The 25,538-nt window shown below is 39.4% G+C and overlaps 1 protein-coding gene across 7 annotated transcripts in view; it reads left to right on the forward strand.

Moving 5' to 3' along the window:
* Window positions 1-25,538, forward strand: part of MAPRE2 (microtubule associated protein RP/EB family member 2) — a 201,849-nt gene that overhangs the window by 134,149 nt on the left and 42,162 nt on the right. For all 7 annotated transcript variants that reach the window (XM_069099899.1, XM_069099898.1, XM_069099895.1 and 4 more), the window contains 2 exons: window positions 21,200-21,345; window positions 24,623-24,836. In XM_069099899.1, the coding sequence (XP_068956000.1) occupies window positions 21,200-21,345; window positions 24,623-24,836 (360 nt within the window). The remainder of the gene's footprint in view (window positions 1-21,199; window positions 21,346-24,622; window positions 24,837-25,538) is intronic.

Genomic DNA, 25,538 nt, shown 5'->3' on the forward strand with positions numbered 1-25,538 from the left:
AATCAAGAAAAATTAGCAACTATAGAAGGTGAGGGAGAACAAAAAGTCCAACATGATTCCGAAGTTGTGAACCTTGGTTTACCCACACCATCTTTGGAAGCAGAGTTGTGGGCTTTAAAAAAATAGGGAAGCTAGGAAGAAAAGATATGGTTTTAATAAGGATATGATTTGATATTTATATTAAAAAGAAATGCAGCATGGTATAGATAGTACACAGAACAGTATTTCTCAGACTATGCTCTAAGGAACCATGAGGTGTCCCATATTGGATCTTGTGTTTTTAAACGAGCCTTATGTTGTTTGGTGATAGCCATTAAAATAATAACTCTAGAGGACTTTACTACAAGATTTATGCCCAAATTTTCTTTACTCTGAAGGCTTCTCCCACTGCAAAAATTTGAGAACCACTGATACAGAGTAGACTTAAAAAAAAAAAGTAGGCTAACCTCTGACATACTCTGACTGTGTCCCTGGAAAATTCTGTCTCCTCACTCGTAAGCAACTCTCCAAAGCTCTACATTAGAGAATAGTTGCAGAGCTGCATTTGTAGAAGGAGGTTCCTTTGGGAAGTTCTTTATTACAGTAAAATTACTGATCCTGACCATTGACCCTTCCTACTACCCCGCCCCCCACCTCACCCCTGTCAGATACAACAGCTTTTGCTGTCTTCTCAATGTTAACTCATAGTCTTCTCTAACAAAAACTTAGTCCTTTGTTGGATGGTTTTATTAGACAAGAGTATATTTGAACTGTATTTTACTTTTATGGGGCAGTTGAGTGTATGTGTTGAAATCACAGTAATTCTGATAATCTAAGGTAATATGGGGAGGAAAACTATGGAGGATAATGGGAACAAAACAGACACGGTAGGAAACCAAGCAGTTAAATAAATGAATCCATGAAAAAGCCATTATTAAGCATCTAATCTAGGTGGCATAGCAGATAACACACTGGGCCTGGAATCAGGAAGACTCATTCATCTTCCTGAGTTCAAATCTGACCTCAGACACTTTACTAGCTGTGTGACCCTGGGCAAGTCATTTAACCCTGTTTGTCACTTAGCCCTAACCCTCATCTATAAAATGAGCTGGGGAAAAAAATGGCAAGCTATTCCAGTATCTCTGCCAAAAAAAACCCCAAATGGAGTCATGAAGAGTCAGGCATGACTGAAAATGACTGAATGGTAACAACAATTGTGTTAGACACTATGCTGTCTTCCAGGGGTCCAAATATAAACGAGACTCTGGTCTCTGCCCTTAGGGAGTATATTTTCTAATGGGGGAAGAAAGCACATATGGGGGAATAGTGGCCAGGAAAGAAAGCTTTGGTCTGGAGAGTCTTAGGGGGTGGTTGTTGACCATAAAGCAGTCAATTAGAGTACCTTTTCTAAAAGCATAAATAGTATTCTTAATTTAATTGCTACGTCCATTATAAGAGTAAAGGGAAGAGGGAGGGAGAAGGAGGTGAATGAGGGGTCCCTGGGCAGTAGGCTGAATGTGAAGTGAAGGATAGACTGGCCTGATGTGGGACCAGCTTGATGGGCTAGGATCGACTTGTTGATAGTCACTCCTTTTCCCCCCACAGCTAATCAGTCATTAAACCCTGCAGCTTCTACTTGCGTGTTATTTTCCATATTTTTCTTCTTTTCCCCACACAAGCTACAACCACCTCCAGTTCACTGTGATAGGCTCCTGCCTGGCTTACTCACCTCTAGTCTTGTTCACACAACTGAAAGCAATCTTCCTTAATGCACCAGTCAAATGATCATTTCCTTGTTCAGAAACCTCCAGTGGCCTCTCATAAAATTCAAAATCCTCAGCCTGGAATTTACAGTCCTTTATCATATGCCTACAAACTACTTTTTCAGGAGGCAGCAAGGTGGCTTAGAGTTGGAGTCAGGAAGACCCGAGTTCAAATCCTGCCTCAGACACTTAATAGCTGTATGACCCTGGGCAAGTCATTTAACCTCTTTTACCCTCAGTTACTTTTTGTGTAAGATAGGGATAATAGTGGCACCAGCCTCAGAGAGATACTGTAGAACAAAGAAGGTAATAAATACAAAGCCTCTTGTAAACCTTAAGATGCTACATAAATGTTATCCAGTATAATAATGACAGTCATTATTTCACTTTGTTCTCCTTCACACACTCTACATTCCAGTCAAGCTATGCTATTAGTTTTGCCCTGCCTTCGTTCTGCCTTATCGTCCCTCACTGCATTCTCACAGACCATCACCCATCTCTATTTCTGCTTGTTGAAATGAAATCCTTTTCTTCCCTCAAGGCTTAGCTCTGATGACACCTCCTCCTTGATAGCCCTAGCTGAAAGTGATGTCTGACTCCTGAATTGCTCTTGTAGGAATCGAGCTTTCTAGAGCTCTCCTTTGCCCTCATCACGTTCTACCCCTCTCTCATGCTATTTTGTCTGCTCATCCGTTTTACATACTCAGTAGATTACGAATTCCTCAAGGCCAGCAACTCTGTTATTTTTTTTTTTATCTCAGCACCTGGCACAGCACCTTGTGCTTAGAAGATGTTCAATCGGGACTACGAGATGGTGCAGTGAATAGAGCACCAGCCCTGGAGTCAGGAGGACCTGAGTTAAAATCTGGCCTCAAACACTTAACACACACACACAAAAACCTAGCCGTGTGACCATGGGCAAGTCACTTAACCTCAACTGCCCCCCTCCAAAAAGCAAAAAAAAATGTTCAATGTTTGATGAATTATATTTCAAAAATAAGAGGATCAAAGAAATTTTAATCAAACTGATTCCGGAATGATGTCTTCTTTTTGGGAGCATAAGGTATGGTTGCCATGCATCATTAGCAACTTGGATTTATAATTGCATTTGAGAATTCCCTGCAGCATCTCAAACATTTGATAATGGCAGGAATCTGCACAAAACAGCACCATTTACTAATGTCTTAGCCTTTCGTGGCTTATTATTATTCCAGATTCTGATTAGGTCATTGATGAACTAAGTCTTTTGGGTCCTAATTAACTGTTAGTCTACCCAAACTTTATCCTTCACAGATCCTCTACAGACCAGCTCCCATACGTGATATACCACTCTTTTTCAAGCTTCTCATCATACTTCTACCAGAAAAAAAAGACCAGTTTTTCATATGTAGAAGAGAGAATGAGGTGAATACTTTTCTATTGTCCAGGAAGAAGTGATAATAATGTTGTTGTGTTTGTCCATTTTCTAAGGGGGGACCATGGCATCAGGGAAATGATGACATGACTTGCAGTTGACTTGGATTTCAGTGAGGGAGGGCTGTGCAAGGTCACCAGCCTCACTTTCTCCTCCAGAGCCATCTCGATCCAGTGGCTAGAAGTTCATTCAGTATGCCTGGAGATGATCCCGGATGCAATGGGAGATCCTGGCCCTTTTAGGCTAAGACCTTTTCAGGTACTCACTTAGAGTGAGGTAACTCCCATTCAATGAATAGACCTCTTTAAGAAATGAGTCAAGGGATGGCCCCTTTAATTAGGAAAAAGAAGAAAAAATATCAAACTAGGAGGGGAAGACCCTCAGGGTTGCTGTTCCAAGGAGAAACAGTTACCATTGACATTCACTTTAAACCTGGAGGGCCCAAAATACAGCCATTAAGTGGAGCTTGGGCAGGGACCTACTGTGGTCCAATCTATGAATTTATAATGATGATAAGGGACTGGCAATGTTAAGAAGGGGTGATTAGCATGTACCAAGTACCTAGGGAAAGAGTGAAGGTGAAAGAACTAATAGGGGCTGAGCTAATTGAGCTGCCATCACTAAGGAAAAGCTGTATGGAGCCACATAGCCCAGTCTCTGCAACCCCTGGAAGATGTATGCACTGCTGTATATACTGTGAGACCATGGTCTGCAACACTGAGGGTGATCAATTGAGAGCCAAGGCCATAGTCTAGTTGGAGATTCAGTATTAACTAGAAAAACTTGTAGCTATAATGTGTTTTGTTCTTTACAACATTTTTAAAAGAAGAAAAGTCATGTTTCAACCTGTAGGGAAAAAGTGTCTCATTTTTTGAAACTTAAATTATCTTACATGAATTTGTTGTTTGCTAAGCATTGACTTTTTCTCATACTGCCATTTTTATGCTTTTCTTCTTTCATTTCAATAATAATGTGACCACAGAAAAGGCAAATATTATGTCTGTATCTCATAACTCTTGTATAGACTGAACATAATCCTGGGGGACAATCCCAAAATACTACCAATCTCTTTGGTTTGCTATGCCCCCCAGTAGGGTTTGTTCACTCTGGGAAAAACTCAGATTATTGCTTGCATGGATAACTCATGTGTAGATCTTTCCAGATGTAGGCAAGATACTCTCCTGCTTCCATACAGGCACTCAAGGTAATATGGTATTTACCGCCAGGTACAAGACAGTATTTATTCCCCTAATAAACAGTGCAGAGAACATAAAGTACTCACAGTGGCAAATAAATATTCAATTCAGTTCTCCTCCCTTTCCAGTGAATGCTACTTTCCCACACCTAAGATCCTCAACACTCAATGCCGCCCTGTGTTTCCATTCAGTGCCATCAACCCCTGACGCCTAAGTGAGTTTCTGTCTTACTCCTTAAGGTGTGGCATGCCCCAGCAGGAAATCACATTGGGGGCTTCTACAAAGCATCCAAACTACAGTGTCTAAATAAGTCCAAATGTAATAGCAGAATACTAAATAAAGGCAAATTGTTAGCCCGTATTATGACTTTCAGTCTCTGGTTGCTGCTTTTCCCAGCACTGAAGGCCTCAGGTGAGATCTCTCACCAAGAGGTGAGCTCTTCAGGAAATGCCCTTGTTTTGAAGGAAGGACAGATCTCTGAATTTTCAAACTTGGCTTTATTTGTGTTTTAGTCCTAAGGCTGGTGCTGCCCAGACGTTCCCCTTTCTCTGGCTAGAAGGCTAAATTCTGGGAACCTAGCCTTGGCCTATAAGAAAGCCTATTCCTATAAGAAAATTGGAAGAGACAGATCTAACTTTCAGTTAGGGGTATTGTGGAGAAGGTAACATCAGAGATAAATAAACCTTGAAAGAAGAAAAGAACATCATTTCAACAAGCAGAAAAATGCCTAGAAACTCCCCACCCCTTTACAAGGAGACTGGGGATCAGGAAAAAAAATTTTTCAGGAATCCTTTTAATCAGTTCTCTACATCTTGATCTTGGACTTTTAGGGAAAGAGCAGAAAATACAGACAAATTTATAGCTTTCTTTTCCAAATTATGTCATTTAAGAGCAACTGAATTGTTGGGGGAAAGACTAGAACATGAACGTACCTTTCACATTTTGAATTCATCCTGTTTTCCACAGATATCTGAAGGCCCTTAAAAATGCATTTTTGCCCTTCTTTACAAACAGAGATTTAAAAAAAAAAACCTTTTCAGGGAGTCTAGGTGGTGCAGGGAATAGAACACCAGACCTGGAGTCAGGAGGACTTGAGTTTAAATCCGGCCTCAGACACTTAACACAAAAACTAGCTGTGTGACTTTGGGCAAGTCACTTAACCCCAGTTGCCCTCCAAAAAGCAAAAAAAAAAAAGGAATTGGGTTTTTTCCTTTTAAGAAGACAGAATGTAAAAAAAAAAAAACTTTGCTTTGTCTTTAGTGAATTCCCCTCTAAATCTGTAGTTGGTTTTGTAGTATTTCTATATATCCCACTCTGCTCTATTAACCCACTCATTGTTTACATAGTAATTAATGTTACTACCAGGCCCATAACACATAGGGTTGTGTGAAGTGTTTATGGCAAGTATATTTTATTTTGAGGGTATCTTCATTTGTATATGGTACTGCATAGGCTTCCAGAGTGATTTAATAGACATTATTTCATTTTTGAGGTTTTCCACACCCTCTGAGCTAGGCTATGCAGGTACAAATATTATAGTCCTTTTTTTCCCAATAAGGAAACTCAGTTTCAGAGAAATGAGGTGATTTGTACAATATCATTCCGCTCTAAAGCAGTAGAACTGTGACCAAATTTTCTGACTCCTAGTTCCATTTTATTTGTTGTTGTTGCCAAATACAATAATTATGGCTACGGTATAAAAACTATTTACTCATTTTCAGTATTCATAAGGAAAACTTTTATTGGGTAGTTACTGTGTATAGAGGACACTGCTGGGCATTGAGGGGAACAGAATAAGTCTTAAGACATGGTTCTTGTGCCCTGGGAGTTTGCAGTTTCAAATAAGGCAAATAAGAAGCACATAGAAATAACTTAATAAAGATAATATGTTCTAATGATATACCGTGATGTCCCAAATCTCAGGATAGTCTCTGACCCAGTGGGAAATGGTCCCACCCTGGGCAGTGCCTCTTTTACCATCATCTGACTGGACAAGAGCCCCAGGAATGGGGTCTGTGATCCTCCCTCAGCCAGGTCAGGTGCTATGCCTGCCCACAATAGGCCTGTAACTTAATCTGTAAGGCTGCCCTTCAGAAGACATCCAAGGGATGAGACATGTTTGCAACCTCCTTCATGTGTAGTATGATTTTGTTCATTTAATTATCAGGTGTCATCGATAGCTATTCACTGAGGGGTTCCATGGCAGTTTGCATCTGCCCTACTGAAGTAGAAGTGACATTTCTGAGTCAGCAGACCTTCTTTCCTTCTATAGGGTGGTACAAATTCATTATCAAGAGATTTGTGGAAGTAACCAATTATAATTGAGCTGTGAGTCCCCATCACCTGACAGAGCCCCACCCCTTTCCTTGATCTTCCCTTATTTCAGTGACATGCTTATTAATAAATCACCTGGGAACAAAGCTTAATTTAATCTAATGAACCATTACTCTAGGAAGTGGATAGTTTGAGTTTGCCTCATTTGTTGTCCCCCTTGAGTGGTCAAAAAAGTACCCACTCAATATTCAGTTTACCAAGTGAAGAAAAAGAAACTCCGGGGGCGATCTCATATTGGGATCATGGCATAAGGAGCGGTCTCAGGATCTGGGTGGATTCAAAGCTCCCACAGAAAGTACCATTCTCCTTTATGGCTATCTTGTCCTTGGAGGGACCTTCAGCCTTAAAATTTTAGCTAGCTAGCCAGCTTATCATAAAACAAGTATAGAGTAGGATTGGCAGCCAGTACCAGAAAAGAAATGTAGCTGTCATCACCAAACCTAGCATCTAACCCTCAGCTTGAGGGTGGCACTTTCTTACATCCCCCAGCTCCAAACCCCAACTCTTCCAATACAGTATTTGAGAGGGGAAGCTGGAGAGTAAAGGGCCATTAGATTAAAATGAGCTTTGTTCCCAGGGGATTTATTAATAAATGTATCATTATGAAATAGTTCCACAACAATATGTCATTAACATTTCATCAAAATGAATGACTCAGAAAATATGTTTAGAATTTGGATTTGAGGGGCAGCTTGATGGCACAGTAAATAGAGCACCAGCCCTGGAGTCAGGAGGACCTGAGTTCAAATCCAGCCTCAGACACTTAATTTATAAAAAAAAAAAAAAAACTAGCCATGTGACCTTGGGTAAGTCAGTTAACCCCAATTGCCCACCAAAAATGAAAAAAAAAAAAAAAAGGAATTTGGATTTGAAATTGGAAGACCTAATCAGTGGCCTCTGATGCCAGCTCTCTGCAATGTAATATCTACGTGATCATGAGTAAATCACTTCACTTCTCTGAGGCAGTTTACTCCTCTCTAAAATGGAAATGATAATATCTGTCCCATAGAATTATTGTGTGAATGAATGAATGAACAAACCTTTATTAAGTACTTACTGTGTACCAGGTATGGTGCCCAGTACTTAGCATACAAATATAAAAAGACAGTCCTTACCCTCCAGGAGTTTACATTTTAATAAGGAAAGACAATACATATAAGGGAGTGGTAGCCAGGTAGAGGTGATTTGGTGTGGTAAATCAATGACATGGAATGGTAGGGTTGATTTAATTATTACATCAAGAGCTGGAGATGGAAATGAGGATGTGGTTTGGCATGGCATGTAGGTGATAGGAGAGGAGCATAAAGCATGGTGGCTCTAGGTCAGGCTAATTAGGGAGAACTCACCAGCCAGGAGCAAGCAGGGTCCCAAGGCAAGAACTGGAACCTGGGTTGCAGCCAAGAAGGCAGGGCATAAAGGCAAGCAGGAGAGCAGCAGGTCATTTGTTGTGAGGGACAGATGGCATGTATAAAACATAAATCATAAAGTGCCATATAAATATCATTCGACATCTTTCTATTAAAGCATATCAGTGGGGACAAGAGTAGTTGGGAAAACCTACTTTGGGGTAAAGAAAGTCTCCAGCTGTCTTAGAAGTACTGGGCAAGATTTGTGTAAACAGGGGTAAGGAGGGGAAGGCAATAACATTTTGAGTGAAAAAGCATCCTTTTTCTCATCTAGTATTTAACCTAATTGGATCCTTTATGGTCAGCACTGATCACATTGCTACCAGAGTTGTCCTTGTAAGCATGAGCAGTCTAGCAAACCATTTCCCTTTTCTGAACCTCTATGAGTACATTGTAAAGCTAGCCAAAATGAGGGGTCCTGTAAGATCTCTAAGCAGCTCTGGATTAGCAGCCTGCCAAGCCCGGGATCCTCCAAAACCCTTGTTTCTAAAAGGAATTCACCCAACCTCACATAGTTTTTCCAAATTTTCCAAATCTTTAAATTTTCATTTTATCAGACCTGCTGTCACCCGAAAAAGGGAGTGTCAGAAATCCCTGTCATATGTTTGGGCATGTTAGAATTACACACCTGGAAACGGAGAATAATGCTTTGGCAGCTCTTAAAATATCCATTGCACTGCAGATTTTTTTCCTCCATACTGAAACTATTACATAATCCTGGCAGCAGCGAGCAAGGTGCTCCTTTCATTTGTCCCTTTACAACTTTGGGTGTGTTCTTTCCCCAAAATGTGAATGTCCACAGGTTTTTTAATGACCAAAGTATTCAATCTGAGTACCTGTCCCATAAATATATGATTAATGTAAGATCACTGCTTTTTTGCTGATTTACTTATAATAGATTTTTCTGAGTACTCAGTTTCAAAAGTGCATGCCCTCACCTCCTTGTTTCTTATAGATTATATTTGTGTAAAAGTTAATTGAAGGTTATATTTGTATAAAAGTTAAGTAACTATAGAACGTGCCAACTTATTAATGGAAAATGTGTGCCAACTTTAAAATTGCACATAATTATAATTTAAATCTGCCTATTAAATCAGAGCTTCCTCGTTTTTTCTTTTCCTGATTGCCTTTTTTCTCGTGTCAAAATAAAATTGATTCATTTTAATTACCCCTGAAATAATTCGATATCAAATCTTTGTAATAAGTGTTATATACCCCCCAATCTAATTTAGGGTCCTTGTAATATTAAAATTGTATTTGGAGAAGAACAGCATCCTAGATTTCAGATATGCAATCTGGGGAAAACATGATGTTTCAGTTTTATGTCATTTTAAAATCTGCGTACATAATCGGTTTGGGTTTTTTGCACACAATATTCAGTTAGTCTTCAAAAAAATGTCAGTATTCATGATGTTGAGTTGTTTTATGGAGTTATATGTACAGCTACATCTTTCCAATTATTTGTAATGATTGGGGCATTGTGTTGGAGTATACAAAAATACTTGAAGACTAGTGTTTAGTTAGTATGTAATATTTGAAAAGACCTTCAAAAGAAATAACCAATAAAAATATGTTCACAGAATCCTAGGATTCCAGAGTCAAGGGGGATCTTAAATATGATTGAATCTAAACATCTCATTTAACAGGTGGGAAACTGTGACCCAGGAAGGGGAAATTACTTACTTGTCCAGGGACTCACAACTAATTAGTAGCAGAGCAGTGACTAAAAACCTGGTTTTGTTTATATTTGACACGTTTTTCATTTCAATGAAAACTTTTTCAACCTCCCTTTTTCTTTTCTCTGTGGAATGTTTAATCTCTAATTTTAGCTTTCTCCTGTGTCTCTGTCCTCTGGGACATCTCATTGCCAGGTCCAGTATCAGGCTTCCCAGAAAATCAGTAATATTTTGTACTATATCTCATTCTCCTCCTTGTCTTAGCTCTTTGTTCCAGACCATACTGAAAGTTTCTTTTCTAATTGTTCTATTTTGGACTCCACATACAGGCCAAAATTTATCTTTTTATAACAAACTTTACATTATATTCAAGTATCTTTGTTGAGACAGAATTTATTTACAAAGAGTACCTTGTTAGAAATGTACAATCATAGTCTGAAGGATTTGGAAGTAAAATTGAGCATATGCCCATGTTCTCTCTGTACTGAATTTAGCAAATGGAAAAAAAAACTTTTTGAACCTCACAAGAAAATCTGGGAGACATCAGGCTCACACCTTCCATAGCTACCTTTTCCTTTTGATTTTTCCCTTTTAAAAGTTTAGCCAGGCATCCTTTAGAGTGGATGTTTAAGACACAGAGGAATGAGAGGAGATAATAATTCAGAGATAATTACTGTTAGGTTGAAAAAAAGAACTGTGCAGAGCTCAGCGATAGCTCCACTTCTTCCCATATGAACAGTACATAGTCAAACACTTTCATAAGTATTCATTTACCAAATTAATTATCATCATCTGTGCCAGTATTCTTGGGAATATAGTGTGATCAAGTGAAAAGAGCCATAAGTCTGGAAGCAAAATGTGAGTTATCCAGAGTACATTTATTTTGTGACCATGGGCAAGTCATATAACTTGTCTGTGCCTCATTTTCCTCATCTGTAAAATGAGGATAATAACAGTAATTTTACTACCTTACCTCACAGAGTGAAGAAAGTAAATTGTAAATTCTTAAAGTATATTGGAAATACTTAAAGCATTATAGAAAAAGTGTTGTCATTATTATCCTTTTTATATCAATTTCTTTTTTTTTTTTTGAGGGGGGAAGGCAAGGCAATTGGGGTTAAGTGACTTGCCCAAGGTCACGCAGCTAGTAAGTGTGTCAAGTGTCTGAGGCTAGATTTGAACTCAGGTCCTCCTGATTGCAGGGCCAGTGCTCTATTCACCGAACCACCTAGCCAGTTTCTGTATATATCCTGATTGGCTGTGCCTGTGATAGTCTCAAAATTCTTTTTCTTCCTTCTATTTACCACATGACCTGTTGGTCTCAAGTCTTAGAGCTGAGCTGTTTGGTTTCCGGATGTTTGCCCATTGGCATTTCCTCCTAGAAGAAAAGAGGTGAAATGAGCATTCATAAATCTCCGATGAGCCTAAGGAGGACCAATATTTTCTATAGGGTTTTGATTAAGCCAACTCGTCATAGGTGTGAAAGTGCCAACTCATGGACAACCTACGGGCATGTGACCCTTGGACTTCAGACAGTCTCTTAGGGCTGGAAGTAGAGTATCTATCGCTGTATATTGTCAGGGAAGACAAACTCTGATACTAGCCAATCTTATCGTCCCAGTCCCTCCCCCAGGTGCAGATGCCCCAGAGCGTGCGCGCACACGCGCACACACACACACACACACACACACACACACAGTAATTTAGGGGTATGCATGCTGTCAGTCCTCTAAAAGCCATTCCCAAGGGAAAATTGACCAAGAAAATATGTACAATAAAAAGAGAGATACAAGAGAGAAAAAAGCACACAGAGGCAAAAACGAATCCTGCATCCAAATGTTCAGGGGACACAGCCATGCTCAGTGACCTCACCCGACTCCAGCTCATACTCTCATACACAATCTCTCTCCTCAGTACCACTTGTCTCAGTGATAAACCGGCCTGGTCTTTCTGTCTGACTCCCCTAGATACCATGGCTTAAATGCAGGCTTTCCTCAAGGTCCTCTTTGTTTCTGGCTGGCTGATTGTGAACAACAAAGAAACAAGGCAACTCTTATCTACAATTTGTTGTTGTCTTATGAAATTTTTCCAAGGTTTCATATAAATCCTGCCCTAGAAGGGCAGTTCACCTCATTTAAGTATGGTCATGTAATTTTATAGGGCTTTTAATAAATATGACTGCTTTTTGAAAAATCAGTTTGGTCAAACAATAACTAATGTGAGTTTTATTTTATGTAAAGGAAGATAATTTAAATAAACTTTGTTTAGAGTTTTTCGTGAAAACTAAGTGAGAAATCTTTCAGCAGATTATATAGCTCTTTTCATCCTACATGAAATTAATTTTAAAGCCACATAATATTTGTGCCTTTTAGAAAATAAGACTAAACGTTGCCACTGGCATAACTACTAATACAGAGAAGAGAGCAGGCAGTAAGATTAGGAGATCACCATGGGAATTCTAATTAGTGATCTAGGTTGAAACCAGAGTCATTCCTGAATTCTTAATCTTCATTTTTATATGTGAGACCCAAGGCAGGGGATCTAGTTCATTTTAAGCAAATTAAGAAGCACAGTGGTAACAAGCTACAAAATATTTATTTGAGCAAGAAACAGAAGATGTGTCTTTAAAAATCTGTCAATCATATATAGTGCTTTTTGCTGATAGAAAACAATGTACTATTGTGGGGGGGTTTATTTTAACAACTGGAAGTGTTTGGAAAAGCAATGTTTTCCTTTAAAAATGTTCACTTTTATAGTTTTTTTTTTAGAATTACATTAATAACTTTGTATTTGTGGTAGTTGCAGTTTTCCTTAGGTGTATTAGAAATATGTGTCTGTTTTGTGCTTCTCCCTCCCCCCACTGCCTTTCCTTGTCAGTGAGACCTCATTTCCCAAAGGGGTGTCCTAGTGAAACAGAAAATTGAGCCATGCATTGTGGATAGGAGAGGCTTTGCAGCGAAGCTTGTTGGAAGATGAAGAGTGATGCTAATTTCAGAGGCTTTGTTGGGAAGGCTTTCTCTTTTACTGATGCATGACTATCCAGTATGAACAGTGAACATTTGGGTCCCTGAACAGTGTTGAGAAGTAAAATCAAGGAACTTCAGGGAGCTCTGGGGGAACTACAGAAAATTGCAGAGGTAAAGATCTGAAGAAATGTAACATTGCTGCATGTGCACCTGCAGAGGTGCTGGGAAGATCAACTTCATTGGATAGTTTCTTTGGAATCTACTAATGACGTCTGACTTAGTAAGTGTGTGTTTATCCTTAGGGAATGTCCCTACAGATAAAGGGGCACATTAGAGTCTCCTCCTGTATTAAAGGTGACAGTAGAAAATGTCTGAAATGAAGAAAGTCAGGGCTAATCTGAGAAAACTAGAAAATTATGCAACTCACTCTCTGCTTTTTAGCAGAGCTATAAAATATCCTTCAAGAAAGGGACTTGTTAACAATACTAAAATTATAAAACTGACAACTTTTAGGGATTGTTTTGGACCAGAAATCATCTAGTCTAATCCTTTGGAATTACAAATGAAAAAAAAACAAAGCCCAGAGAGGTGAACAATTTGCTATACTTACATAATAAGTTAAGAAGCAGAATTCAAATTTGGGTATTTTGACTTCAAAGCCAGTGATCTTTACCCATTTCATAATTATGTAAGCATTTGTAATGTCTGATTCTAAGAGTTTCCAAATATGCTGAATTTATTTAATGATTGCTTAATGAACCTGGGTAGCCCAGCTGAGGAATGAGCATACCTATACTCACCTTGCCTCACTTCTTAAAGAGACCTATTCACTGAATGGGTGTTGCTTCACTCAAAGAATCTGAAATGGCCTTAGCCTAAAAGGGCCAGGGTCTCCCCCCTCCCGGGCCATCTCCAGTCATCCTGATGAATATCTGGCCGCTGGACCCAGATGTCTCTGGAGGAGAAAGTGAGGCTGGTGACTTTGCACAGCCCTCCCTCAAGTCAAACCAAAGTCAACTTCAAGTCGTGCCATCATCTCCCTGATGTCATAGTCCTCTGCAAGAATGATGACCCAACGCAACAATGATACCTGTACTAATGACTTAGATGTGAGAGATCTGAAGGGTCTGACAAACAAAATAGGGCCCAAGAAAGAAGATGATCAGCTTATTTACAAGAGGTGTCCCAGAAGCCCATGTGATCGAGAACTCAGTAGCACAAGAGGATGGCAGTTAGCAACAGGAATTTTAGGAGGAGTCATGGAGATCTTGGAACCCTCACTATGCCCACATGAGGAGGTATCTAGAACATGGAGGTACGTTCCAATGACCTGCCAATTTGGGATGTATTTGAATTCGTACCAGTGGCACCAGTCATTTATATGTGTATTAAGTGCAAGCCATTCTCCTTGCTAGAAGAGCAGGTAAAAGGGTTTAAAGCACACCTCTTTGTGCTCCAAGTCATTCAAGAAACCAGAAGAGTGGGACCACCCAAAACAGCAATTTTTTTTGTCTTTGAAGTATCTCTGTCTAGAACTCTGCCCGGCAACTAGTAGGTACTTAATATTTGCTGGTTGAATTGAATAGAAAAGGGGAAATAACTAATCAAAGAAGAGGGGGGAGAAAATTCTGAGTGAGTAGAAAGGAATTAAAACTATGATAAAGGACATGACCAATAAAGAAATATAAGAGAAGAAGAAAGGATAGAAAATGCTGAACCCTTGGATTTCTATAAAAACTGTGAAGCTTTTGTCACAAAGCATCTTAGGAAGAAGTAAGATCCCATGTTGCCCAGACCAATGAGCAGGATGATAAGTAGGAGCCATCAGATATAAGAAGAACCTGATTCTGGTCCCCAGAAAAAGAGACAAGTGATGACCATTGGTGACAACCTTCAGAGTATTCATGGTCTGATTGGAGGAGTGTCCTGTGCTTGGAGCAGGGATCCAGAGTAGAAAAGAATGTGTTCAAAGACTTTGACAACTTCCTAACAGCTACACATTTCTGATGATTCATGTGAGAATCATGGAGACTACTGAAAGAAACCTCAAAAATTATCTCTTAGTAACTACAAAATCTTGGACAGAATATTGGAGGATTTAAAGGCATACTTGTCTTTTCATATCTTCTTCCAACTTGAGGTTTGGACTTTAAAAGAGAAAATGAGAAATAAATAAATTAAGATACTAGAGTATTGGGATCTTGGCTAAGGATGAAGCCTGGAAAGAAATATTTGGCCATAGATTTGCTGATATGATCCTGAAGTCTTTAAAGTGTTAATTAGTCGTGGACTGTGAGAAAAATGGCTACATAAAACTTTAAAACGATGTATAATGAGTGATTTCAGGTATGGTTGATAATAATAATTATAATAATAATAGAAAAATAAAAGGTAAGCCAGTACTCTGTAAAATAAAATAATTAGAAACAGAAATAGAAACTATAATTAAGTTTAGATATTATGGTAAAAGCAACATCCTAAGGCTAGGCTCGTTTTTCCTTAAAAGATATTGAAACGATCCTTGAGACCTAATTGGATCAAGACCATTGACATAGTTTTCTGGTGCCCTAAGTACAAAAACCAAGGTACCACTAGTCACCTACCTCCTGCCCTCCAGCTTCTGACTGTGGACCAGCAGCATGACCAGCACTGACTGTGCTCAGCTGAATCAAAGCCCATTCCTCACTAAATACCATTTCCCTGCTCTGAATATCTTTATGCTATGGCTAAGAAAACCTCACAGATGCTCTACAAATATCTCATTTCCACCCATTATCAAACTTGAGTAACTATTCTAGACCGAGGCAAGCCTGTCCTGTCCTGAATGTCAATATACAATGTGCACGTATGTGTGAAGGGGATGCTGTTCGTTGATCTGGAGTCTCCTATTCAGTTGAGTCCCCTCAGCCTTCTTGATGCAATTGTAGGCTATAAGCAGCAGGTAACAGACATTGAAGTGTTAATTTAAGGTTTTTCTCCCTTGTGGGTTTTGAGTCATTGTGTGACCCAGGTTTGATTTTCACCCTGAGTGGTCTGTTCCCAGATTTTAAAGGAATCCTATAAAATTATAAGGTTATAATATTAAAAATATTAGAAAATTTGATGCCAGTGTAAAGGAAGCTTAAAAAATATTTACATTTCTTTACTGTTAGGAGCTGTGAAGACACTCTTCAGTCAATTTGATAGAATTATAAGACTACTAGCCAGTGGCTGACTGAAGGAAAAGTCATAACTCTGCCTCCTGCCCTCTGGCTTCTGAGTGTAGGACAGCAACATGACCAACATTGGTTGGTGGTCTTTAAAAATTAGGAGCACATTCTGAGAAGTTGTTTAGGCAATTAAAGTCATCTCTGGTAGTTGAGAGTCAGCTGTGAAGTAAGACCACAGCTCTTGAGATGGAATATATTTTTTCCTTTTTCCTTGTGCCTCTTCCACAGTGCAAAAGACATTTGCTTTTCCTCTCTCCACCCACTGCTGCTACTTGCCCCGTAGGAGATGCCATGCCCCAAAAACAGCATGCTCAGAAAGGCCAGCTGTGAAGTTGGGCTGAGCTGCAGAGAGGAGCCGGAAGGAGCAGGCCCAGGGAGACCAGCAGAACATGCTAAGGAATTATGCTTTGCCCCAGGGGGAGCAATGTGTGAACCCCAGGAAAGGAGAAGAGACACTGGCACCCTCAGGTTCAGGAGATGTGAATTGCCTTGGCCATGTGGGTTCCCCATAGGTGTCTCTCTGTAAGCATATTCTATGCGCATGCTTACCGTGCTGATTCTGTATGAATTTATGGGAGAGTGTGTCCAGGTTTATGGGACAGCTGTTTTTCAGCTAATGTTCTTATGCTATACAAGTAAATGCCTTTAGTTTGAGCTAATTTTTGTACATCTAGCTTATTACTGTAGGTAAGTGTTATCATTAGGGACTCATGAGCTATATAGCTTTAGGAGTGTGGACCCACAAATGTATCTTGAACCTGGGCAGCCACACTTGTGAGTGTAAAATGGGGAGCTGTACTTAAAGGGGAAACTTTAACTGGAAGTTTAACTGGGAAATTTTAACCAAAAAAGGTAATTTTGACCTCAAAGGAATCACTGCAAATTGGTGGGATGGAACTCATAGAACACAACAATGGAAAGGTAAAACTTGTTCAAAAGCAGCATCTGCAAGTAGCAGGGGGAATAGAATAGTTCTGCACTATAAAAGCATGGAGCCCTCTATGGAAATTCCAAACCCTAAAGGTGAAAACAAAGTGATGATCAAGGCAGATAAGAAGAAAAGGAGGAAAAAATGTAAGAAATATATTATTTATATTATGCTACTCAGTGACTGATCATATAGAGAATGTTGATGATGCTTTCCACAGAGGCAAGTACCTGGACATCTTTTAGAGAATATGGCTAAAATCATAGCATTTGAAAAATTCCTGACTCACCTGGTGTGGACAGTTTTAGCTTTTAGAAAACTAAGTGATAAAGCAAGCTTTGGAGGAATGTTTCTATCAAGGCAAATGATTTTTTGACTGGGAAAGGGTAGAGTATAAGCATAGTCAAAAAGGAAATGAAGTCCAAAGTGGATGAAGAAACGGTAAAAGAGTGTCTACCTATTCTAAATAAAGACCCAGGTGTGGCTAGGTGGTGCAATGAATAGAGTACCAGCCCTGGAGTCAGGAGGACCTGAGTTCAAATTCGGCCTCAGACACTTAACACAAAAACTAGCCATGTGACCTTGGGCAAGTTACTTAACCCCGATTGACCTGCCTTCCCCCCTCCAAAAAGCAACAAATAAATAAAGACCTAGTTGAATAACATTCCAATGGCCTCAAAAAGTTGCAGGTGAGAATAATTTGTTGATCTTTTGAGAAATCATGGAAAATAAAAGGTGTGGAAAGTTTTAAAGATGACAAATGCTGTGCCAATTTTCTGAAAATGGGGAAAAGGTATATTCTGTGAACTATAGTAGTGAGTTTAGTGCTGATCCTGAGCAGAATTGTAAAAACATTATCAAATTGAGGATTTCTCTGTATTTTATTTGTTTGGGTTTTGTTTTGCTTTTGGGGGGGGGGGTTTAGAGGGCAGTTGGGGTAAAGCTACTTGCCCAAGGTCACACAGCTAGTAAGTATTAAGTGTCTGAGGTCGCATTTGAACTCATGTCCTCCTGACTCCAGGGCCGGTGCACTATTCACTGCGCCACCTATCCACCCCTTCTCTGTATTTTAAAGGGGAGTAGTGAGCATTAGGTGCCAGCATGGATTCCCTAAACTTAAGTCATGCCAAATAACCTTGCTCCTTTTCTGAAAGGGTTATTAGTCTAGGTAGAGGAGAAAGCTTCTAAATATGTGATATCTGCAGATTTTAGCAAGTCATTTGATAGCCTTATCTGATTGGATAGTCTGATCTTATTGTATCTTTATGTATATAGTATTGTTAGGTAGATTTATAAACAACTGAATGATCATACCCATAGAATATTGACAAATGGGTCAGATCATTCTAAAAAGAAGTCTCAAGGATATCCATTAGACTGTGAGCTCCTTGAGAGCAGGGTCTGTCTATTGCCTTTCTTTGTCCCCTGCACTTAGACCAGTGGCTGGCATATAGTTTTGTTGTCGTTCAATAGTTTTTCGGTCATGTCTGACTCTTTATGACCCCATTTAGAATTTTCTTGGCAAAGATAATGAAGTGATTTGCCATTTCCTTCTCCAGCTCATTTTACAGATGAGGAACTGAGGCAAGCAGTGTTAAGTGACTTGCTCAAGATCACACAGCTAGTAAGAGTTTGAACTCAGGAAGTTGAGTCTTCCTGATTCTAAGCCCAGTGCTCCACCCACCGCTCCACCTAGCTTCCCCCTGGCATATAGTAGGTATAATAAATATTTGTTTACCAACTATGTGTTGACTATGCTTCCAGTTCTTGTCCTTTTTTCAAAAATTTTTATCAGTGACCTGGATGAAGGTCTACATTACATCCTTAACAAATTAGCAGATTATCTCGGCTAACTAATAATTCCAGAAATATGTTCCACATAATAGACTGAAGCTAATAAAATAAATTTAATAAAGATAAATATAAAGATAAAGTCCTATGCTTAGGTTAGAAAAATCAATACAATACAGGCTAAGTGTGACAATAGAATTTATGTTAAACAAAAAATCTTAAGAATTTTCTCTGAATTCCCTGATCTTGGCATGCCATCTCCCATTCCTATGCGTTCACTGAAGAAGTTTCCCATAGCTGGGATGCATCCCTCCTCATCTGCCTTTCTGATGTCTTATCTTCTTTCAAGGTTCAGGTGTCACCTCCACTGGGAAGTGAAGCCTTCTTTGCCCTACATCATTTTCTACCTTGTGTCCCAGTGTGTGTATGTTTTCACTCCCTCCTCTTAGACCTGGAGAAACTTCTACCAAGACCTCACTATTCTTGGTGACTGCTTTTCCTGGACCACTATTTCAGAAAAGCCCCAGCCATGCTTCATTCACCATGTGTGATGTTACCTAAACCAAATCCCAAAGGGGTCCTTTGAAGGAGTAACTGGGGACTTGCTCAGATCCGTGAGGCCTCCCTATTACTGGAACAGCCCAAACAGCCCCTGCCCCTACTGGATTTGCCATCATTCCTAGGACAAGGCAACAACCAAGCTAGTCCCTAGGGGTGGTGCAGGGAGAAAAGAGGTATAGTTGTGAAGGCATGGCACTGTCATCTATCTCACTGGCAGGCACCCCCAGTTTTTAAAAGTGCCTTGAAAGGATGTATAGATAAACACATGCATATATACATATACCTTGATACATGTAGGCATACATGTGTGTATACACACACGTTTCATATGAAAAAATAAAAGTCTGCTCTTTTGGACCTACAGAGTCAATGGTGAGATCGTTTTCTCGGCCGCTAGGAAAGTCATAGCACGAAAATAGATGACATTTTAAGTTTTGAGCATTCAGGTTAGTGGCTACCAAAAAGAGAGTAACTAAGTGCCGAAGACAAGGAGGGTACAGTTGCCCCCCAAAATTCATGATGCCTTTATTCCCACTCCTTGTAGAATGTTCTCAAAAACACTTCCTCTCCCCCACTTGTCCTGCATTACCTCATCTCCTAAGCTCTAGTCTTTGGCTAAAAGAGGGAAACACCAGAGCAAGGTGGAAATAATCATTCAGCCTTGGGTACTTTTACTAGTTGTATGACTGAACAAGACACTTAACTGCTTTGAGCCTCAGTTTTCTCATCTGTAAAATGGGGATAATAATACATTTGCTCTCTGCCTTTTCATTTTGTTGCCAAGAAAGCACTTTGCAAACCTTAATGTTTTAAAGTGTTCACAAATGTGAGCAGATGTTATTATCTCTTCTCTCACTCCATTAACTTGCCTTGATGCCTGCCCAAGCATTTCCTGTTTTCAGCTGACCAAGGACTATTGTCATCATAGATCATAGCCCTTTCTTACTGATTTTTTGTACTGAGGCCATTAATGAAGCATACGATATCAGTATGGTGAAACAGACAAAGAAATCTATTCTTGAGCATAGTCTGTCATGGGAACATTCACTCTATAGACTAAGAGCAGAAAGGGAAGAAAAAGAAACTGAATCTTTGAAACTGGGCAGTTTTTCTAAGAAAAAAATCTTTATATCCTGAGTCCTTTTCAAAAAAACAAATAAAACCAAGCAAAACAATCCATTTTGTAATAGCTTACAAGTATATAAGGCATTTACTGTTCCAAAGTGACTTATTACATATATTATCTCATTTGTTTTCTTGATAATTTCACTCAAGTAGGTAATGCAAATGTTATTATCTCCATTTTACAAGTGAGGAGACTGAGTCCCAGAGAGGTCAAACACCTGTGAAGGATCACTTGACCAGATAGTAGCCCTGGGAACTGGTATTCTTACTGCATCCTCACCACTTTTAATTTTGTTTTTTCCTACTATACATGCCTGTCTTTCAGCAACTCAGGAAGAAACTAACTTAAAAAATGAAAATAAGTATGGCCATTTGCTGAAGGTTGGGATCAGGGATAGGGCCAGGGCCAGCATGAAGGAACTGAGCTTGTAGCTACTGATATTCTAGCTACCAGTAAGTTCTTGTAGCTCAGGAAGTTAAGATAATGAGGCATTAATTTAGTTGCCATGCCAAAAAAAAAAAAAGCCTTCTCATCATCTATTCTAGAGTATTCTCCAAGATGTCAACAAAATGATAATACAGCAATTGGGAATGGAAAAGTGACTCCCGCTCTTTCCATCATAATCATTTCTTTTACCAATCTACAGCAATCCTTGGTGCATCCAGACCCAGTGGAGAGGAGAGAACCATGTAAGTGCCATGGTGGCATTTAACACACCAGAACGAGATGGTCCTGGCTATGGATTCTAAGTGACTCTTAAACGTGATGACTTTTCTTCTTGATCATACATGTCACTTTGTCTCCTCTGTGCATCAAGATTAATTCCAGTGCTTCCCCCCTCTCATTCCAGGAGCGGCCTATTGCCAGTTCATGGACATGCTATTCCCAGGCTGCATTAGTTTGAAGAAAGTAAAATTTCAAGCAAAGTTGGAGCATGAATATATTCACAACTTTAAACTTCTGCAAGCGTCATTTAAAAGAATGAATGTTGATAAGGTAAGGAACTGAATTGCATTTAATAAACTATGTCATTTGACCTTAAAACTATCTTATGGAGGAAATACAGGAGTCAGCCTTTAGCTGAAAAATCAAAAGTATGAATACTAAGGTCCATAAGTGACATTAAAAAGTCTGGTCAGCCCCTATAGCAATTAAACATAAATTTTAAAGAAGTAGATAGTAGCCATCTAGCGTTATTTTTTTAATAATCACTGTGTTTCAGAAATTTTTCTATTTTTACTATTATATGAATAGAAGTACTTAAGAGTCATTATTAGTTATTGCTTTAGTTATAGAGAGGAATTTCATTCTTATCATATCTTCCTTAATTATAAGGAATTAGAACAGGTAATTAGAACAGTTTTTCCTAAAGAAAAAAGAATGTTGAATAAAGGGCTTAGTTTATGGGATCGCAGAATAAAAACTGGAAAAGACCTTAGAAGGTACTTAGCCCTATCTCCCTCATTTTCCAGATGAGAAAATTTGCTGAGAGTTTGATTTGTTACAAAACTAGTCATACTGAGTGGCAGAGCCTGGATTCCCACCCTGTGCTCTGCCTTCAAAACTAGGATGGCCTCCTCTGCCATGCAAAACCTGTGTGGGTCCAGGAATGGTCTGAGGAAGCCCCGAAAATCAAAAAAGAAACTAGGGAGCTAAGACTGTGATAAGATTAGGGGTATGTATATTTTATATATTTTCAAAATGAAAGTGACATTCTCTAACTTGCAAAAATGCTCAGGAACTTTATGGTAATAACTGAAGATAAGGATAATAATTTCTCCTTCATGCTCTAAACCGGCTGTTCTCAAGTCATGGGCCCCTGCAACCCTATCAAGGGGGCTGTGAGGTCAGAACAGTTTTCATGATAATGCTAAGATGCTTTCATTCCTGATGTGGCAAATACCAATAGATGCAGCACATAAGCAACTCTTTGGGTTCCCTCAGTAATTTTTAAGAGTGCAGAAGAGCCCTGGTACCAAAAACTGTGAGAACCATTGCCTTCAACATTTGACCTCTTCTAGAACTTCTTTATTAGTGGAGTGTTGAGATTTTCCTTTCTCCCTCCACATATCTGCCTTTTTCATTCTATTCATAGTTATTTCTCAGCCTACTAGCTCTTCATTGTCATTCCTTAAAATTGACTTGAAGTATCCAATTTGTTTTTACTATACTCAAGTATCAAATAACTTTTTAATAATCAGTAGCCCTTGTTGCTTAGTTTTTATTCATCCCATGATGCATTTTTCTGAACTTGGTTAATGTCTTTGCGGAAAAGAAAGAACATCATACATTTTCATAGGTAGAGGTATGGAACCAACTGTGTCTCAAAATGATGGTTAGATTACTCCATTATTGTCTCCCGTTATGCCATCCTACATGCTGACGCCAAATGTATCTTCCTAAAAGCACTCTACAACTCTTGTCATACCCAATTTTTTGACTTCCAGTGGCTTCCCATTTTCTATCAAATAAAGTTAAAACCCCTTAGTCTAGGGTTCTACACCAGCTCCCACCTTCCAACCTGTCATTCCAGGCTTTGCTTTCACTACTCCCCTTCAAGTACAATAGGTCTCAATAATATTTGGACTGCCTAATTCTCCATTAGTGCATAGCATGGATGAAATTTTCCCATCTGTGCCTTAACTTTTTTTTTTCCTTCATACCTTGAATATAATAGATGTTTAGTATATGTTTGAATTAAAGTAAAGCAGAGGGGGGAAATTAAAGCAGAAATTGTGTGAATTGTATGAATATTCGTCAGGGCTGTTATTAAAGCAATTCTGGCACCAGGAAGAAGATTGTACTCAACAATTTCTTTAATTTTTGTCCAACACTAAAATTCTGTTACTGTATCCTGGAAGGCCTTGTTAGAGAGAGATTCCTCTTAGGTTTCATGCTGGTGATCTCCTGTAGTGGGTAATAGAAGCAAACTTTTTTGTAAAATTTTGCTTAGGACTTCCAAATTTGAACTCATTCTCTTATAACTTTGATCTTTATATGAAATTCAAAAATTGTTTTCTTCTTCAGGTTATTGTCTTAAAATTTAGATACAAAATCGTCATCATCTACAAAGATTTATTAATGCCTACTTCCAAGTTAATTAAAACATGTATTAATAATTTTTGTCCTCGAAGTATGGTAACTTCAGAAAAAAAAAGTAAGAATGATTTTTTTTTTAATTTTGTTTTTGTTTCCTGTGAGTAGAAAAAGGTTTCAAGAAGACGGTGATATCACCTCCAATTCTCAGTCTGTCTTATTTGGCTTAATTTGGTTTCCATTGAATCTTTGTGGAGAGCATCTTTAAGGAGAATTATGGCACGCGATTTAGTTTAACAGCATAACTGAGAGCAGCATGGTATAGTGGAGAGAGCCCTGGGTTTGGCCTCATAGCCGAGGCTTTGTCACTGAGGTGTTAAAAGGCTCACTCTCCCTTTATGGATCCAAGATGAGATTCTGCAGGTAGAGAGCTGATAAACACAGGAAACTGCTGACATCGCAAATCCTCTCGGTGTAGGTTCAGTTTACAAGGCATCCGTTCACGTGTGCTGAAAGGGAGCGCCACACATCTAGTCCAATTCTCACACACAAATTCTGACTCTGTCGTGCCTCTGCCTCACCATCAATCCAAGATGGAAGGAAGTGAGGGGTGGCATTTGTGGTGAAGGGTTACCTCAGTTAAGGCAGGTTCCAAATTCATCTTCAGAGGTATGGGGCTTCCTCTCCTGCTCCCCCCACCCCAGCACGTGTGTGCTGATCAGAACCAGGTCTTTTCTGAGCAGTTCAAAGACCTTATATGAGACCTCTAGGAATGATGACTGTCAGTTAAGATAATGAACAGGAAAGCCCTGACTGAGTCTCACATAATGATTCTTTCCTTGAGTATGATTCGTTGCTGGCCATGTTCTTGCAATCACTTTATCCCTACACAGTCATGCAAGGACTTGTAAAACAGACTCTGGGTTTGCTTGGCAGTTATTTATTATTCCAAGAGTGACATTTTATTTGCTTCTTCTTCTAGAGAGTAGTTATCCATTGATGTTAGAATAGAGCTGTTCAAAGACAAGAAACTGAGGGAGAGAAAAACAGTAGTCACAAAATCACAAACCAGGCAAGGAAACAAGCATTTATTAAGTGCTTACTATATGCCAGGCACTATGCCGAATGCTTTGGATACCAAAAATAAAAAGTAAAAGATAGTCCCTGCCCTCAGGGAGCTTACAGCCTAATGGGGGAGACAACAAGCCAACAAACATAATTTGATTTTATTTGGCAGGTCATTCCGGTGGAGAAGCTAGTGAAAGGGCGCTTTCAGGACAACTTGGATTTCATCCAGTGGTTTAAGAAGTTCTATGATGCAAACTATGATGGGAAGGAGTATGACCCTGTGGAGGCTCGGCAAGGCCAGGATGCAATTCCCCCACCCGACCCTGGTGAACAGATCTTCAACTTACCCAAGAAGTCTCACCATGCAAACTCACCTACAGCAGGTACTGTCACAGCAAAAGGATGGCAGTCCTTTTATTCTAGAGATCATTGTCATCTAGCTTGGTTCTCTCTAGGAGGAGATCTCTACATTCTGTTGGGCAGATTTCACTATTATCTGTTTTGATTTCTCTCAGAGTAGTGGAAAGTCTTCCAGTAAATCCCACATTTGGAATAAATGTAGCAGGAATAGCAGCTGCACCTATGATTTCATTAGTTTAGAGATCTCTCAGATGAGGAAACTCCCTCTGTTGACGCAGGTCAATCAATAAGCACTTATTAAGCTCCTACCAGGCACTGTGGTCAGTGATAGAGAAATGAAAAGAGGCAAAAGTCAGCCACTGCCCTCAAGGAGCTCACAGTCTAACAGGAGAGGCACCATGCAAACAAATATTAATAATTAAAAGAGGGAAAGCATCTGGAAGTGAGGGCTTAGGGAAGATTTACTGTAGGAGGTGGGACATTAGTTGGGACTGAAAGGGAGCCAGGGAGGTCAGTTGTTGGACTGGAGGAGGAAGAATGTTCCAGGAATGGGGGACAGCCAGAAAAAATCCCTGAAATCAAGAGAAGGAGTTTGATGTTTGTGGAACAACCAAGAGGCCAGTATTACTGGATTGAAGAGTATATCTATGTCTATCTGTAGGTAGGTAGGTAGGTAGGTAGATAGATAGATAGATAGATAGATAGATAGATAGATAGATAGATAG

This window comes from Petaurus breviceps, unplaced genomic scaffold (assembly GCF_028583685.1).
Source record: "Petaurus breviceps papuanus isolate PSGF00001 unplaced genomic scaffold, PetGlider_PUasm1.0 38, whole genome shotgun sequence".
Taxonomy (NCBI): domain Eukaryota; kingdom Metazoa; phylum Chordata; class Mammalia; order Diprotodontia; family Petauridae; genus Petaurus; species Petaurus breviceps.